At 49.6% G+C, this 16,593-nt stretch overlaps 1 protein-coding gene across 1 annotated transcript in view; it reads right to left on the reverse strand.

Moving 5' to 3' along the window:
• Positions 1–11,975: 11,975 nt before the first annotated feature.
• ZMAT2 (zinc finger matrin-type 2) overlaps positions 11,976–16,593 on the reverse strand; it is a 31,400-nt gene continuing 26,782 nt past the window's right edge. Inside the window, exons 5-6 of the mRNA XM_054985098.1 lie at positions 14,354–14,499; positions 11,976–12,629 (exon numbers count right to left, since the gene is read on the reverse strand). Of these exons, the coding sequence (XP_054841073.1) occupies positions 12,486–12,629; positions 14,354–14,499 (290 nt within the window). The 3' untranslated portion in view covers positions 11,976–12,485. The remainder of the gene's footprint in view (positions 12,630–14,353; positions 14,500–16,593) is intronic.

Consider the following 16,593-nt stretch of genomic DNA (forward strand, 5'->3'; position numbering starts at 1 on the left):
GAATGAGCAAGCTGGAGCAGCTGGCTCCTCAGCTCCTCTTTACCTGTTGGAGTGCTCTCAGCCCTTCCCTGGTCGAGACTCAGGAGCTGGATAACCTGCAAGGGAACTTGAGTGAAAGTAGACCTCCAGGACACTTGAGTGAAAGCAGACATCCAGGGCATTGCCCTTCTTCCCTGAGTGAGTGCTCAGCGCTCCCCAAATTTTGCAAAGCCCCCTGCTGCACTCTTGCCGAGCCACCCTCTCCCAGCTCGTGCTCTAAGTCCCCATGCAGGGTGTTCTCAGACAGGGCTGCTGGCCGCGCCCCCACTTACCTGAGGCCATGGCTGCCCTGGCCAGAGGTTATGTAGGGTGTGCGGCAGACTGAATGGCTGCTGGGGACGGGGGCTCAGCTGTCGTGGAGGCATGAGCAGATTGGTCCCCATGTTAGTCGACATCCTGTGCTCTGCTGGGCCACTTGGGTGGGGCTGGGCATTAGGGTGGCGAACGAGTTTTTCCCGTACAATGGGTGCCTATGGGCCACACCACTGTTTTCCACAGTGCAACTTTCCACCGCTGTGGTGGGCATTCCCAAGACCAGAGCGGCATAGGGAGCCGGCTACCTCATGGCCCACCCCTGGACCATCCCCCTGGGCATTGGTGCAGGGAGTTATGATGCACTTGCACCCGTGTTCAGCCGCCGCAGCCAGGTGCTGTTGAGAGACTGCAGTGGAGCAGTGCCTAAGAAACCAGAGAGGGAGGGAGTGAAGGGAAAATGGCCCCTGAGGAAGCAAGAGCTCAGACTTCTGAAGAGAGAAGTGGAGAAGGGGGAAGCACTGAGAGAGAGAGAGAGAGAGAGCTCTTCAGCAGGGAAAGAGGGGAGGCCCTCAGCTCCTGGGAAAGGAAGAGGTGACAAAGAAAATGGAGCAGAGGATTTGATTCCGCATCATTTTATTCAGCAACGGGAGCTAGATAAGAAGAAGTTATTAAGTTATATCGTGCTTCATCAGCAAACAAAGCACTCTGCAATCGGCTCATTAATCTTTATGTCGAGGGCTGGAATGAGCAGAGCTTTTCAAGTTCACAACTGACATTCAAAACTCCCAACTGTATATGAGCGCTCAGAGTTGGTTGAGTTGCTGAGCCTGGGAGAATGCTGACCCCAGCCCGCCATTTTCCAGCCTGCTCCTGCTAGCAGCTCCCCTCCCCAGTTAAGAGGGTCACCTGGGCTACGGCTTGCCTCTCAGGCTAGCCACCAAAGTAAGGCAGTCCAATGCCAAAGGCCACAAGGGCTGAATGCCCAACCCCGAAGCGTCTTTCCTTAACTAACAAAGCAGCCCCATCCAGGCTTTCAGTCAGGGAACAGGCTTTTTCCAGGAGGCCTTGAGCCTCAGTATCTCTCCTTACGGGGGCAGTGGTGAGTTCTCTACTTCCTAAAACAAACCAAGATGGCTGTGTTATCCAATTCATGGCATAAGGTCAAGCTGTGGGGGGCTGCCAGTTCTTGTCCAGTTTCAGCCCTTGGCTCACCTCCTCGTAAGAACAAAGTTTAAAGGAGACCGTCTCCAGCACTGGCTTCAGGCCCATTTCTGACCATGAGGCGAGGCTTTAAAATGGACATGCTTTCTCCACTCATTTCTCCCAGTTTGTTTTCTTGTCTTTCCCCCGCCTTTTCTTGAATGGCACACACTGGCCCTGCAAACCGGTGAGCCCTGATCGAGTTGCACATCAGCAACCTGCCTTCAGAGCCATTGAAAGTACAAGAAATAAGGAGGGGAGGCTTTGGAAGAATGACAGATATTGGGGATTCTGGGGTCTTCGGGCAGTTTGGGAGGAAAATATAGTGGCCGGAGTCAGGTCACTGGCTGGCATTGGATGGCGCTTGCTTCAGCTTGTGGGCCGAGTGGCAGACCGTGTGCTCTAGGGAGATCTGATCTTTATGACAAGGCTTCAGGGGCTCAAGGCCACAAAACCCAGAAGCATTTTCTGTCAAACTGGAAGAAATGCAGCCGTATTGAGCTGGGCATTACCATTTTCTTGAGGACCGCTAGACTTATTAGTTCCCTCTGGCACCGTACAGGGCAGTGGTCAAGGTCAAGAAGAAAAGGGCAGAAAGAAGAGCAGCCACAGATTGAGAAAAGAATCTCCTGGTGAGGGGGGAAGGGGGACACACCAGAAGCAGGCAGGTGTCAACCCTGCCCCTGAAAATGCTCAAGGTCTAAAACCTCAGGGGGAGTGGCTAGAATCCAAGGGGTGGTGCTATTAGCTCCACCCAAATTTTCATGACGGCTGCCCCCTCTAAGCCTCTCCCTCATCCGCAAGGCTCTGCTCAGCTCAGTTCCCAGGGTCCAACCCAAGGCAACTCTGGCACGTATCCAACTCCCACCCCATAATACCCAACCACACGTGCACCAAACCCTGCTCCTCCATCCCCGCCACTCTCCAACTTTGCAAGGCGGTACCTTCTCTGCAGTGTCCCCCACCCCCATGGAACGGCCTGCCTGAGGAGGTCCGGAAGGCTCCCAAGCGCCTGCCGTCTCTCAGACATCGTAAAGCACAATTGTCCAGCAGAATATTTTTATAAAGGAAATAGGGCTATAGCCCAACAGATTGGACCAGGAAATGCAAGATGACGTTTCGCACTGCTTAATACGTTGCGTTTAATACATATCTTTTGCATGGTCAACAGCTTTGTTTAGTTTTCTGCAATCATCCTATTACATTGCTTATTAGAGGCATCATCCTACTGATTGTATTGGATTACATGGTGTGATCTGCCTCAGGTCTCAAGGAGAAAGGTGGGCTATATATAGTGTACAAAAGTCAACTCAATCAATCAATCAATCAAGTACCTTTAATGGCATACAAAAAAGTCAGCTCATAGACTCCAGTTGGTGCAGAATGCTGAACCGCAGTTATGACCAGGAGCTCGGTGGAGCACGCGTATTACTCCCATTCTACAGTCCCTCCACCGGCTGCCTGTCAATTACTAGGCTTAAGTCAAGCTAATGGCTATCACATACAACACCCTTCATGCCCTCAGTCCCTCCTGTCTGCAGAACTGCCTCTCCCCCTATGCTGTGCCATGATAGCTTCACTCATTTGAGCAGGGCTTTTTGCAGGTGCCACCCTGCGCATGGGCAAAATCAACAGTCGCTTGCACACACACACTCTCTGTAGTAGTCCCCACTTTACGGAATGGCCTGCTTGATGAGGTTAGGAGAGCCCCTCTCTCCTGGCTTTCTATAACCTATTCAGGAGAGCTTTTTTGCACAGATAATAGGGCTGTATTGTAAGGAAACGGTTCAGAAAGATGCTTGAGTAAAGAGATAGGGACTGTAGACTGTACTACTGCATACTGTCTGTTGCCTTAACTATGCTCCTACTATGTAACTTCTGCATTTCTTAACATGTCATGTTTAAATATGCTTATGCTTGGTTTTAAACTTTGTTTTCTGCCTGCTTTCAGACTTCTGCAATCCAAAGCCTACTGCATTGTTTACTGGGTATCTCAGCTACTGATCATATTTGTCTTACATTGTGTAATCTGCCTTGAGTCTCAGTGAGAAAATCAGGCGATTAATGGCGAAGAGGATAACGATGGCCGTGATGAAATAAATAACAAATAAGGGACCGGTTTGGTTGTATCCAGGGTTTTTTTTTTCAGCTGGAACGCGGTGGAACGGAGTTCTGGCACCTCTTGAAAATGGTCACATGGCTGGTGGCCCCGCCCCCTGATCTCCAGACAGGGGGTGGGGCCACCAGCCGTGTGACCATTTTTGCTGAGGGCGATTCAAACTTTAAAAAACTCCCCCCTTGTTCCAGCTGACCCAAAGTGATGTCATTGTGCAGTCCTGAGTTCCACCATTGAGTTCCACCACCTCTTTCCCCAGAAAAAAAGCCCTGGTTGTATCCTTGTATTTAGTCTCGCCCTAAGAGTCCCTGATTCCCCCGCTGCCTTCTTTGTTTTTTTCTACTCTGATTCCAGAGCCAGCTCCGGATATTTTGCCACCCCAAGCAAAGTGTGCTTGTCACATCCTGGGCCTACACCTGTGGCTGCCTGAAACCAAGCCAAGCACCTGCACTGCGGCTACAGATCCTTGGCTGGGCCCCAGCAGGAACTGAACTGGGTCCCTGCAGCAGCCTCCTCTCCCTGCTCTCCTGATCGCCTTGCTTGGCAGGAGACCCGGACCTGCTCTTTTCATGGACCCTTGGGGGAGTGCCATGCTGCTGGCACTAGCAACCCTTTGCTCTAGGAAGGAAGGATGCTGGCCAGTTGCAGAGGGTGGACTGGGAATCCCCCCAAGGGGATATATTTGACGCCCTGCACTGAGGCTGGCTTGGCCTGTTATGCTGGCAGCAGGCTTTCTAAAGAGAGGCCAAGGGCAGCAGGGGTGGGCGACAGCAGCTGCCCCCTGGCCTGGGCTGAGTGACGCCGTGAGAGCAAGGCACCACTGCCGTTTTCAGGTGGGAGGGCAGCCATGGGGGACCACAGGCTCCAGCCCATGGACAGCGTCACATGCAGAGGAACAGCTGCCCTGTCGGCAGCACAGACCTAAGCAGCACCCACCAAACCATCGGGCCCCTGCCTCCAGGCACCACCTCCTAGACCTCAGGTGTCCGCACCTGGGGTCCTGCCCAACGTTTTCTTGAAAAACCCTTCCGTGACAGAGCTTCAGACACGATCAAAACTAGACTTGTGAACACACAGCAAAGTGATGCAGCATTTTCTATGTCCCGTCCGAATGGGGTACCTTCTAACAAGAGAATCCCCTGCCCTTAAAAAAAATTAAAAATACATGCGGCTCATAGATTTGTAGTAATAAAATATTCATTGTATTTCCTCCATCAAAGCCAACAGGATTTTTTGGGGTCTTTCCAGCTTGAGCAGGAAAGGGAGAACGTTGAGGAAGATGCAGTTAGCAGACAAGACTGGCCTGGGAAATGGCCTTGTTGCAGAAGAGGTTCGGTAGAGGTTCACCTACCACAGAGAGAGAGGCGCGGAGGAATAGTGGGAGAGAGGGAGGCCGAAGAGATGTAATGAGGGTAACGCGAGTCACGCTGAACCTCTCCCCAGCTTAACAGAGGAGCTTGTCAAAAAGGGATCTTCAGCCCAGATCACCCACCCAAAACGTCGTCAGGCCATGCCGTTTTGTGGGCACAGGGGGCAAACATCTGCTGCCCCAGAGACTGAGGAAACTTGAACGCATAACTTGGGACTGCATTCTGCTTCCACCTTTTCCTTTCTGATCTGTAACCCCTTTTCTATTGGACCACCACTCGTGGATTGGGCCAGAAGATTGCCAGTGTGCGGACTGTATTCTTCTACACTTCAGGGAACAAAGAGGATCAACTCCATCTTAGTCTTAGCAGAAACGTATCATTTTTAAATGATCTGTGAAACAGAACTTAAAAAAGGAAATCAATAGACAAGTGGATTTGTTTCAAACAGAGTTCAGGGTATGATCCAATCCAGGCTAAGTCAGGTGTGATGTAGTCTATTGAAATCAATGGGACTTAAAAACATGCCTAACATACTCTGGTTTGCATGAATTCTCACCTCTTCCTCCCTGTTTAAATTCAAGGCCTTGAAACATGGAAAATACACCACAAGATTTATGACTGACGTGGCTCTGCATCATCATCAGTGCTTATCTGGGACTTCTGGGTCTCAACAGCACAACCTGAACTTCATTGCAATGTCAGTCACAGCCATGCCCCATGTGCAAATGCGCACAAGAAAACTGGCCCTCAAAAGGCAGCAAGGGGAATGCATTTCACTACCAATGAAGAGGCTCCTCTAGAAGCAGATCAAATAGCTAGAGAGCCAATTAAAATGGTACAAAGAAATGAACCACCTTTCAAGCTCACTCTTTTTCAGATTGGACATTAAGCAAAAAAACAAAACAAAAAACAAAAAAGGAATAGGGGAGGGGAGAGAAAAAGATGTCACAGAGCATCAAAAAAAAGACCCTGTTTGCTGTTGGCCGTTAACATGCAATGGAGAAAGCATTTTGAAGACCATTAGGTTTGACAGTAAGCCCTTTTCAGCTGTTTGATTTTGGCACTCCAACCACATGGAATGGAAGAATGTGCTATGTGGGAAAACTCTGGATATGTGCACCCATCATTGTGGGCTGAATGGGGCAATGCATGTATTTTCCACAGATGCCCTGTTGTGGCATGCATAATAATAACAATAATACATAATAATGCTGGGTTCTGTTTGCATATGCTGAAGTTGTACGTGCATGGAAAATAAATACACCTTATTCACACCAAACAGTGACCATGTGTAACAGGAAGTTTGTGCATAGTGCATACTCCCATTACACGCGCTTAGAGCGCCAAATCAAAAGTTCACGCTGCAGCAAAGCATTGTGGGGCAATGGAAAAACAGCGCAGTACCCCCCAAAACAGCAAAAGCCAGCCGCTGATTCTGATCTCTCTCGAGCACATTGTCTAGCAGGATTATGACGTATTGGAGGCTGGGGCTTTTCATCTTGCCTAGCAATATATTTTGGTGATCTTTCTGGTTTGCTGTCCTGTCTGAAGAAGAGTTCTAGCAAAGGCAAAAAGCTTGCCCACTACTTTGTGCCTTTCCCATTATCAAAGTATTTATGCCCCTGAGGCTGGCTGGAGTTTTTCTAGCAGACCGAAACAGCCTGTGCAATTTCTCTAGTGACAGGGACCTGTCCTGAAAGGCCTCCCTGCAGCAGGAAAATGCCTTCACACTGCAGGGCCCTCGAGCCATTTTGAGATGCCTCTCCAGTTGCAGGCTGCAGCATACGAGCCGTTTTTAAAACGGATGAGAAGGGGAGGTGTATTCTCGACGCTCCCAAGGCAGGGCAAGGTAAATCAGGCTGTCACTTGGACTGGGATGCTGCCGGGAAAGTGATGCGCCCCTAATGACAATGAATGGCAGCTGTGGCTGCTTAACTGGGCCATCACACTATTAGCATATGTTCTCTCTAATGGAGAAGGATGTTCCCACCACTCTGGAGCTCAGGCCCAGCTCAGCAGATTTTAAGGCACGCTCAAACTCCAACGCAGCCTTTTGCACATAAAGCTGCAAATGAAGATTAAGGCCCGTTTCTTTCAGCCGGGGGCTCCGGGGGCCTTTTGCCAGGAGGTTTCAATCATCCTGTCCAACGTGTTTAAAAGCATCAAGTTGCGAAGTTCTGAATCCCGGAGCTCTGGAACAGGAGAACGCAAGGCTTGCGAAACCTCATAATAAGTTACAGCTACTCTTTCACGCTTGCTGTAGGAAAAGGTCAGATTGGAATTCCTCTGTGCTTCAGACACAGAAAACTGCCAAACTGCCGCCTCCATCACTTTCCCACCCTCAGGCAGGGCAGGCAGCGGCGTTGCAGATGGAGAGGGTTCAACAATTGCTTTAGCAACAGATTCCACTTGGCCCGCACGACTGGCTCTCGCATTCTGTGGAAATTCATCAGCCGTGCAGTGATTGGAAGTCTCTCCCTGGCGGCTGCTCACACCATGCCCTGCCCTGGGCTGTAACCTTCAGAGTCTGCTCATCCCACCTGTCCCAGAAGCTCTCCCTCCTCACCTGATCACATTTCACACCTTTAATCCACAGTCCTGTAGCTGAATGGCTGCCCTTCCATCGAGCACCTGGCCTGGACCTCCACCTTAGAAATCTGGGCCGGCTTTAAACTGACAGCCTCATTAAACCTCAACTTTCATGCTCCGCTGCCTGCTGAAATGGCTCTCCCCATCTGCAAGGATTCTTAGCAACAACGTGAACGCCTGGATGCTGGTTTGAGGCTGACTCCGCTTCCTCTCTGCCTCCAGGTTTCCCCATCACAGGTGATGATCTACACATCCCACTCGACGTGAACAACAGCAGATTTATCTATCTAATTCATTTATACCCTGACTCCCCGCCCCCCAAAGCAGCTTTCATTGTTCTCCTCTTGTCCATTTTATCCTTAGATGAGCCATGGAGGTCAGCAGATAAGTAGTATTTAGCATTTATATCTGGGGAAAGCATTACGTAGTGGTTAGAGCATGTAACTGATTCCAGGGGCCCGGGTTTGAATCCCCACTCTGCCCTAGAAACTTGCTGGGCGACCTTGGGCGAGTCGCCCACTCTCAGCCTAAAGCACCTCATGGGCCTGTAAGTGAGAAGAAAATGGAGAAGGGAAAAACGATGTTGTAAGCTGTGGTTGTTGTGGGTTTTTCGGGCTGTATTGCCGTGGTCTTGGCATTGTAGTTCCTGACATTTCGCCAGCAGCTGTGGCTGGCATCTTCAGAGGTGCTACACCTCTGAAGATGCCAGCCACAGCTGCTGGCGAAACGTCAGGAACTACAATGCCAAGACCACGGCAATACAGCCTGGAAAACCCACAACAACCATCATTCTCCGGCCGTGAAAGCCTTCGACAATACATCAATGTTGTAAGCTGCTCTGGTTCCCTCACTGGGGAAGAAGCAGGATATAAATATTTGAATCATCTGTACAACATCCCTGTAAAGTAGATCCTATATGATGTGTGTGTGTGCGTGCACGCGCAGTGGGGGGGCAGTCAAAGCTGAGACACAGTGGCCAAACTTCAACCACCTAGTGAATTCCTCACAGAGGCGAGACCTCTTCGTTCACCACTAAATCCCTTCAGCTGGATGCGCTGTGCTCCGTGTCCCCTGAAAGCCAGTCATATTTTGCCTGTATTTGCACCAGACTGTGCTGGTGCAAACAGACAAAACGGAACTCCAGCCACATCCAGTCTTCAGGGCACCATGTGGTTGGATCTAGCTTTGAGAGAGGAGGGTAGCAGAAAAGTGACACACGCCTGCTCAGCTTCTCATCTGATTTTAGCAAGGTTGCTCTATAAAAAAAAAATGACTCCATCTCAATAGCTAAGTGAATCACGGCTTGACCCGGGCTCAATGTGGGGGGACGGCGCCGTCTCCCGCTCCTGGAAGAGGAAGAGCCCGCTGCTCCCGCTCTGTCAAGAATAACCCCTCCCCGTTAGCAATCTCTCAGTGGCAGAAACGCTGACATACGGGGCCAACACAAAAGAGGCACGTCTCTAGGTTCGCTTCATTCCCCTAGTCAGCAGAGGGACGCAGGAAGGCCGGCTCATGCAAGGAGGGAACGGGCACACGCCATGGGGCATGAGCTCCCAATAGGAAGGCGTAAGGCTGGTCAAGAGCGCACACACACACTCCCGAAGCCGAAGGACTTCATGGAGGAAGGCTGGGGAAATGACCCCTGCCTGAGACTGAGGAAAGCTGCCAGTCAGAACCAGAATACAGGGCCAGAGAAACTAAAGGTCCATCCCAGGCTGTAATTGCACCCGTCTTCTGATGCAATGCAGCTTTACCACCTGCTTGGGTTCAAATCTGCCGACCAAGTCTGAACCTTTTGACTTCCCCTGCCCTCTAGATGTAGATTTGACAGGCAGGCAGGACAGGGCAGACAGACAGCAGTGAGGCACACCCGGGGGTCCCTCCGCCCTCTCAATGCAGGGAGCCCCGAGAGCAGCCTTAGGAGGGCTACACTCAGGCTCAGCTCAGCCAGGATCACAGGCACCTGCTCCCCATTCAGGGCGGCCGTTTCAGCTCATGAGTACAGAAAGAACAACAGCTCCGTGGAAACACCAGGGGATTATTTGTGTTTGGAAAATGGAGGACTATGTCAGCAGCAAAGAGCAAAAGGACAACAGAAAGCACAGATGTAAGATCTCTGCAGAGAAGCACCGGGAGCAGAGGGTTAATGCTCTTTGCAGGAAGCGTTATCTCTCTTGCTCTTCTTTCTAAATATTATTTCCTCCCATGAAACTGGCTTTTCATCCTTGGCTGGAGGCAGCTCCTGCTGCTGGGAATCCAGCAGGAGCCTGTATTGCTGCCACTACACACTCCACTGCTCCCAGCAAGTAACAAAGAAAAAGAGGCTCCCCCCCGCCTCCTCTCCCAACCCTCAGGAGCAAAGCTCGTGTGCCGGGACAGGCAGAAATGCTGGCACGTGTCGATGGTTGGCTCTGGCCTGGGGAGGATCGTGCCCTTAGGCTGGAGTTTAGATAAAGGGCTTTTAGTGAAGGGTGGGGGGAGGTGCCATGGAAATTAAACAAACATACACTGGCTCACGCAGCCAGGGCTATGCAGGCCCTCACCTCAGGTAGGCAACGGCTGTGAATCTCTCCTTTGGTCAGATGTGCCCGTATTTCTCAACTGTTCAACTAACTGTCAAAACTGTTAAGGGCTACAGGAACCTGACAAACAATACATCATCCAGACTGGTGTAAGACCGTTAGCTGTATGGCAACAGACTGGAATCCTGTATGCAACGGCTTAAAAACCTTAAGCAATTTATTTCTGCAGCCCCCACCTTCACAAAGGCCCCATCTTTCTCCCTAAGGGCACAAAGTCCGGCAGAGAAAGGAAGGGATATTGTGCCCCCCCCCCACAACTGCCACCGACTTCAGCGTCTCCAGCAGCCGCTTGGAATCTCTGGCACAACAAGGGGCACCGAGGCATCTGGGTCTGAAGAGCTCACTGTCAAGATCTCACAGCGGCAGCCGTGGAATCAGGATTAGGACACAGCAGGTCCCAGGGCCCGGAGCCATCAGGGATCCACTGGACCATGCCATTTCTCATCAACACGAACCAAACTCAATTAGTTCAATGTGCAATAATGAGCCATTTGGAAACGCGTCTAAGCAGGACAAGGGAGCCCCGAGAAGCGACAAAGCGGCTACCTGGGGTAAAATCATCCAAACTGCACTGCACTCCGGAACGCGCAGGAAAGGAAGAGCACAGCCCCACAACTTGCCTTCGTCCCCTGCCTCCTCCCAATTTTTCTGGGCATTGAGTCCCAGGCCTCATTCCTCTCAAACATTCAAACAGAGTTGACTCTTGCCGTTTGCACAGGGACAGGTACGTGGCTAGAATTAAATCGTCATTTCCATTTGGTGCACAGAAGGAGTTTGAAGCACATTAAAAGGATTTTTTTTTTTTAAGGGTCAAGTCTCCAAGGACATTTGTATCTCTGCTGGCAGCGCTATGGGCTGTGTATCATTTCAATGGCGTCTTCAATGGGGATTATAATCTGAATTGAAGTGGAAATATCTGAGGCAATGAAGCTGTCAGCAGTATAAGATTAAGGAATTAAACCAGCAGCAAGGCAGGATAGGATTTATTTTACATGTCTATGAAAGGAGGCTCAAGACATTACGAGACTCGATAAAGGTACAGAGAAAGGCAAGAACAACGATTTCATCAATATAAAAAGGAAGGCACCAAGAAAATCAGCAGCACTAGATGGAAATCGCCCCACACTGAAAAAGGCAATGGGTGAACGATGGAGGGCTTGGCTGACCTAAGTCAAGCGTCAAGGAAAACAACATGGGGTGTGAGAGGCAACTGGAACCCCACAGGCACCTCTTCTCTGGCACAAGTCAAGATGGCAAAGGAGCCCCAGTTCTTGCCACCCACCACTACAGGCACCAACAAAACTGAGGGAGGGGCGTTCAACAGTGACAAGACCCTCAGGGATCATCTGTTTAACAGATTCTTTTGGGACCATCTCTCAGTACCTCCATTAAACCCAAAGAAGACTTCCAGTCCATTGCTTTAGTCTTAGGAAGCCTACCCCGAGTCTGGGGATTTGCAGCTTCAAAAAAGACACACAGATACTCCCAGAAAAGCGGCCTGCTCAAGTCATGGAGGTTTAAAGCTATCACCTGGCAGAACTCTTCAACCCGCTGCTCTTTCCAGCAATTAGCATCTGTTTCCCCCCCACCCCACCCCACCCAACTAGTGTGTCTCCACTTAAGCCCTGGCAGACCTAACTCATCTCTTACCTACCACACCAAGAGAGGAGAAAACAAATCAACCCCCTACTGGAAGAGAAGAGGAAGAAATTTCAGCAATCTCATAGTGCAAACAGCTCCATGCTCAAATTGACAAGCTAACACACACACACACACACTCTGCTGATTTCAAAGGTAGAAGAACAATTCCCAAAGAAGCCCATGTATGGGATTTTATCTGTTTATTAATAGAAAAGGATAGGCAGAAGAATGTCTCTCGTGCACACAAGGCCATACAACGCAAAGTGGGAAGCAGGCAGGGAAGAGGGGGGGGCCTCAGGTGAGCCCCGGGAAGTCAGGGCTCCAGAAGAAACAACTGCAGCCTATTCATGGGAAATGAAGAGATTCCAAAGGAAGGAAGGATGGCAACAGATCTACCCAATGCACCGGAAGGACTTGGGGGAAGGCAGGATGCTAATTTAAAAGTTCTTTATTTGATATTGAGGTTTACCATTGTACAGGCAAGTGTGGGGCTATCTTTGCAGGCAGGCGGGTGCTGCCGAGGAGGAGGGCACAGCCAGCCTCACACAGGAAAGGCCTGGAATTGCTTCCCAACTCTCACTGCCGATGCCTATCAGGGCACCGAGACAGAAACTCCCTGCAAAATCGTCCAAGGATTCTCGAGTATCACCTGGGCTGAAAACAAGCTCCGTCTAGAGGAAAGTCCAAGGCTGCTCAGTGGCTCTTCTTGGTTGAGCCAAATCCAGAAAAACCCATCACGGCCGCCATTTCATCATCCTCCTCAAATGCCAAGTCTTCCTCCGCCCTCCTTTTCTTCTCTCTCTGTTTTTCTTTTTTGTAGGCTTTGGCTTTTTCCTCCTACAAGGGAGCAAAACAATGGTCAACTGAGCCCAGCTTGCCTGCCTAGCCCAGCCTCATGAAGAGAAGACTCAGTCCAAGGAACTGGGCCACAGAGACAGAAATGCCTTCTGGTCTGAAGAACAAACAATGGGTGAAAGGGAAACAGTGGGGCCCGGCAGAGTGCTGAAAAGGCAGCGGCCCAAAGACACCTGCAGAGAAGCGACATGTGAAGAATGATTGCACCAGAACTCCCCGCCACTATCAGCATCTGCTCTTAAGCGAATGCCAAAAAGACTTCGTTGGAAATCAACAGTGATGCAAAAGCAGCATTGCTCTGAAAGCCACAGGCTCAGCACTGCCACCCTGTTTTGACCGTGGGGCCAAACAATGGCAACAGACAATTGCAGACTCTGATAACCGCTGGAGCAGCCGAGTGACAGCTGCTCACTGGAACAGAAGCCGAGTGCCGGTTGGCTGTGTGTGTGTGTGCATTTCTGGCATCAAAGGGTTTCCACTCCTCTAGTCAAAATGTTTCATTCAGCAAGATGGCAAGTGCTGGAACAGTGCCAGACTGGTGTTGGGGGGATGCAGAAGTGTGGCCGACTTCAGTGCCTGACTCCTGGCAGCTGCCAAAGCTCATGGGGCTCACTCTTGCTTGCAGCCCCACCCCCCACCCAAGAGAGGGGCAGCACGGGGCTCCCACATCCAGAGACATGAAAAATCACATCTGGGTTTGTGAAACAGAGAAAATCATTACGGGGGGTGTTGTTGGAATTATTTATTTTTTTAAAAAAATAGCCGTTGCATCCTCAATGCAACATGACTGCTTCCACTTTCCCAGACTGGCAAGCAAGAGCCTGTCCTGCCCAGCAGCCAAACAGGCCGGGAGAGGAAAAGAGGGCTGGTGAGCTTGTGTGAAGGATAATTCAGGGTGCGTCCAAATAACTCCTGTAGCCTAACTGGTGGAGGGCTGCCTCAAATTACACAAGGGAAGACTGAGTTGCTTTTCCTGCTCCCCCAGTCAGGACATGTGGTAAGTGTTGGAATTATGCAGCATGAACCTGAATTATATGCAAAGAAAAGGCGAAAGTTCCTAACATTATGCAAATCACACAAATGTGCGTACATGAACCAGTGAGTTAAATAGGTGATTTACTCTGCTTCTAGAAGGGTCACACTGCTATATATGGCACCGAAGACTCCACCATGGCCACTGTTAAGTCTCACTGTGACGCACACCCCTTTTAGAAGCAGGAACAGTGTTTAAAAACTGAGACTTGCCTTTGTCTGTAAGGGAGAAGGCAGTCCACCCCACAGCACATTTGCCTCTGAAAGGGGTGAGAAGTCACTCTGATTTTCACCACACTTTGGTTTCAAAGAGAAAAAGAGGTCCCAGAAAGCACAGAATAAAATGCACTGAGCTCTCCCTACAGGACCAGCGTCTCACAGCTGCTGCGCAGAGAATGAACAGCAACAGGAAAAATCATGCACGCCCCCTGCAGGCCGCTGAGGAAGTGAAGCCCAAGGAATGTGACCCGGGCAGCCCGAGCTCCCTGCCCAAGCACTGGAGAGTCTCTGGACCTAGAGCGATTTAATTCAGAGGTGCTGGAGTGGAAAGGCTGCCGCTTGGCATCCATTACACCAAAGAGTCAAAACGTTTCTTTTCAGCAATTGAACAGCGCACTCAAGCCCCCAACTCTTTTTCCCCCTCATGGAAGGTGTTTCCCTTTTGGCTCGCAGACCTCTTCTCGGAGCTCTTTCATCCTCTCCTCAAAGTCATAATCCTTTTGCTTCTCCTCCATTTTCTTCTTGTTCACTTCAAAGCGCTTCTTCACTTGATCCAGCGTCGAGCGCTCCACTCTCATCGACATGCCCAAGTTCCTCTGATCTACACAAGGAGGGAACCAACAACCAGAGTCACAGCGGCAGGGGGTGGGATTTCAGGAGCCCAGCATTGGCCTAGAATCTATCTGGAAGCACAAAGGTCTATTTTCCTAGTGACTTTGGTTCAGCTCCTCTTAGCATTTCTCATTACAACACCAGACTCCGCTAGATTCTTTTCAGCAATGCAGAATGTGATTAAGGGCCAAATGATACCATGCAAAAAACAATTTTCATCCATGCATCCCTGTAGAAAAGAAATGGGTGTAAGGGCTGTATCAGAAACAGACTGGCCCAGCACTGCGCTGGCTGCGTTTCTCACCAACCCAAACATAAGCACAGCTTTGTACACCTAGCTGGCGCAAAGTGTTACGCAATCGTGCTCACCAAGCTCTTGCTTAATAACCCATGTGGCACTGGGGGACCCTGAGTCACCCAGTAGGTGAAGCGGAGGAATCCCAGCCATTCAACTGCTCCCCACCCTCAGGCATGACTGACTCAAAGCCTCCGGGGGCCTCTGATGACGTCCTTTCCAAGTGTGCAGGAACCATTTCCATTAAAAGGTGCCTCATAGAACAGTTTGGGGTGACCATGCTGGTGAAAGCTGTAGGCTGCGTGCCTCAAGCTGCATAAGAGGCTGAAGAAAAGTCTGCCTATTGGACAAATGTACCTGTAACTTCTGGAAACTGGCAACAAAAGCTTTGTGCTCTACTCTTTTCTCTCGAGCAGGCACAGCTTAATTGAACAAGTGTTCTTGAAACACCATCTAACATGGGAAGGAATGGGTATAGGCCCAGAGCAGGGCCCTTTTTTCCAGTAACGACCCCCTTAACTTGGCAGCTCTCTTCAGAGAGGAACGTGTCTAAATTTGATACATAAGATATTTAGAATTAAGGTAAAAAACTTACTCTTTCAACTAACTTGGTGCTATTGGCTATCATTTAACATGGCTTTATTCATGTTTCAGAATTTTTAAAAAAATTATTAGATGCTGTGGCTCTCACACTGAAGGGAAAAGTGAGGTACACATTTCTACAAAAATAGGAATAAATGGTTTGCAGAAACGGGAGGAATAATTACAAGATATATCTAGAAAACGCAGGGTTTTCTAGCTTCGAAACTGCATTATATGAGTGTATGGAGGACGTACCAAAAGATGACTGTGGTTACTAAGGGGCAGAAGGGACCTGTGAATGGCAGCGTTTTGAACAAGCCAAGGAAGAATAAAGTAAATAAATGATTCAAGAAGAAGCACAAAGATTTGCATTTATTGACTCTAAGACATGGGCTGCATCCAGATGCCCCATTCAATCTGTCTGTCCGTGATGGGGCAAAAACACAGTTGCTTCTTGTGCTCGTGAGCGCTCCCGTCTCGTGATGTGCAGAGCACAACCAGAGGCTTCCTGGTCTGAGAAGCTTTGAATCAATCTCCTGTTTGATGCAGGTACCTGGGCAAACCACAGTTGGTTGGCCTGTATATTGAGGATATAGCAAACCGGAGTTGGTCACAAAGAGTTCCAAGGCCTTCATTCTCTCTCCATGGGCAAAGGGAGAAAGGAGGCACGAGGGAACACGAGAGCCATCGAAACAAGCTATTAGTCAAGCAGCAACAAGTGACATTTCATCAGTGACGACTTCGACAGCTTTCAGCCCCCAACTGAAGGCAATTTTATTTTCCTGAGCCTTTAATAGTTTAGATACATTTTTACTGCTGTGCTTTCTACTTTCACCGCTATTTTAATGCCGATTTTGCAGATCTATCGTGGGTTTGCTATCTTTATGGTATGATTAATTATTTTCTATTTAACTCCTACTGAGAGTCAACTTGGGAGCTTCGGCTCAAAGGCAGGATGAAAATTCCTCCATAAGCAAAATAAGATACCTGATCAGATGAATGCTCAGGGCTATGTTCCTATATATTAGAAAAACTCCAAATGGTATTCATACCTCAGAAGCATTCATCCAAGATGCAGTCTGGCAAACACAACAGACGCACACACACATTAATAAAGCAAATATTGTATATCCATCAGAGTTTTGTTTGAGGGAAAAACAATAGTAGGTCCACACTACTTCCCTGTGGGCAACAGCTGTTACTTGG

The sequence above is a fragment of the Eublepharis macularius genome, chromosome 7 (assembly GCF_028583425.1).
Source record: "Eublepharis macularius isolate TG4126 chromosome 7, MPM_Emac_v1.0, whole genome shotgun sequence".
NCBI classification, from domain to species: domain Eukaryota; kingdom Metazoa; phylum Chordata; class Lepidosauria; order Squamata; family Eublepharidae; genus Eublepharis; species Eublepharis macularius.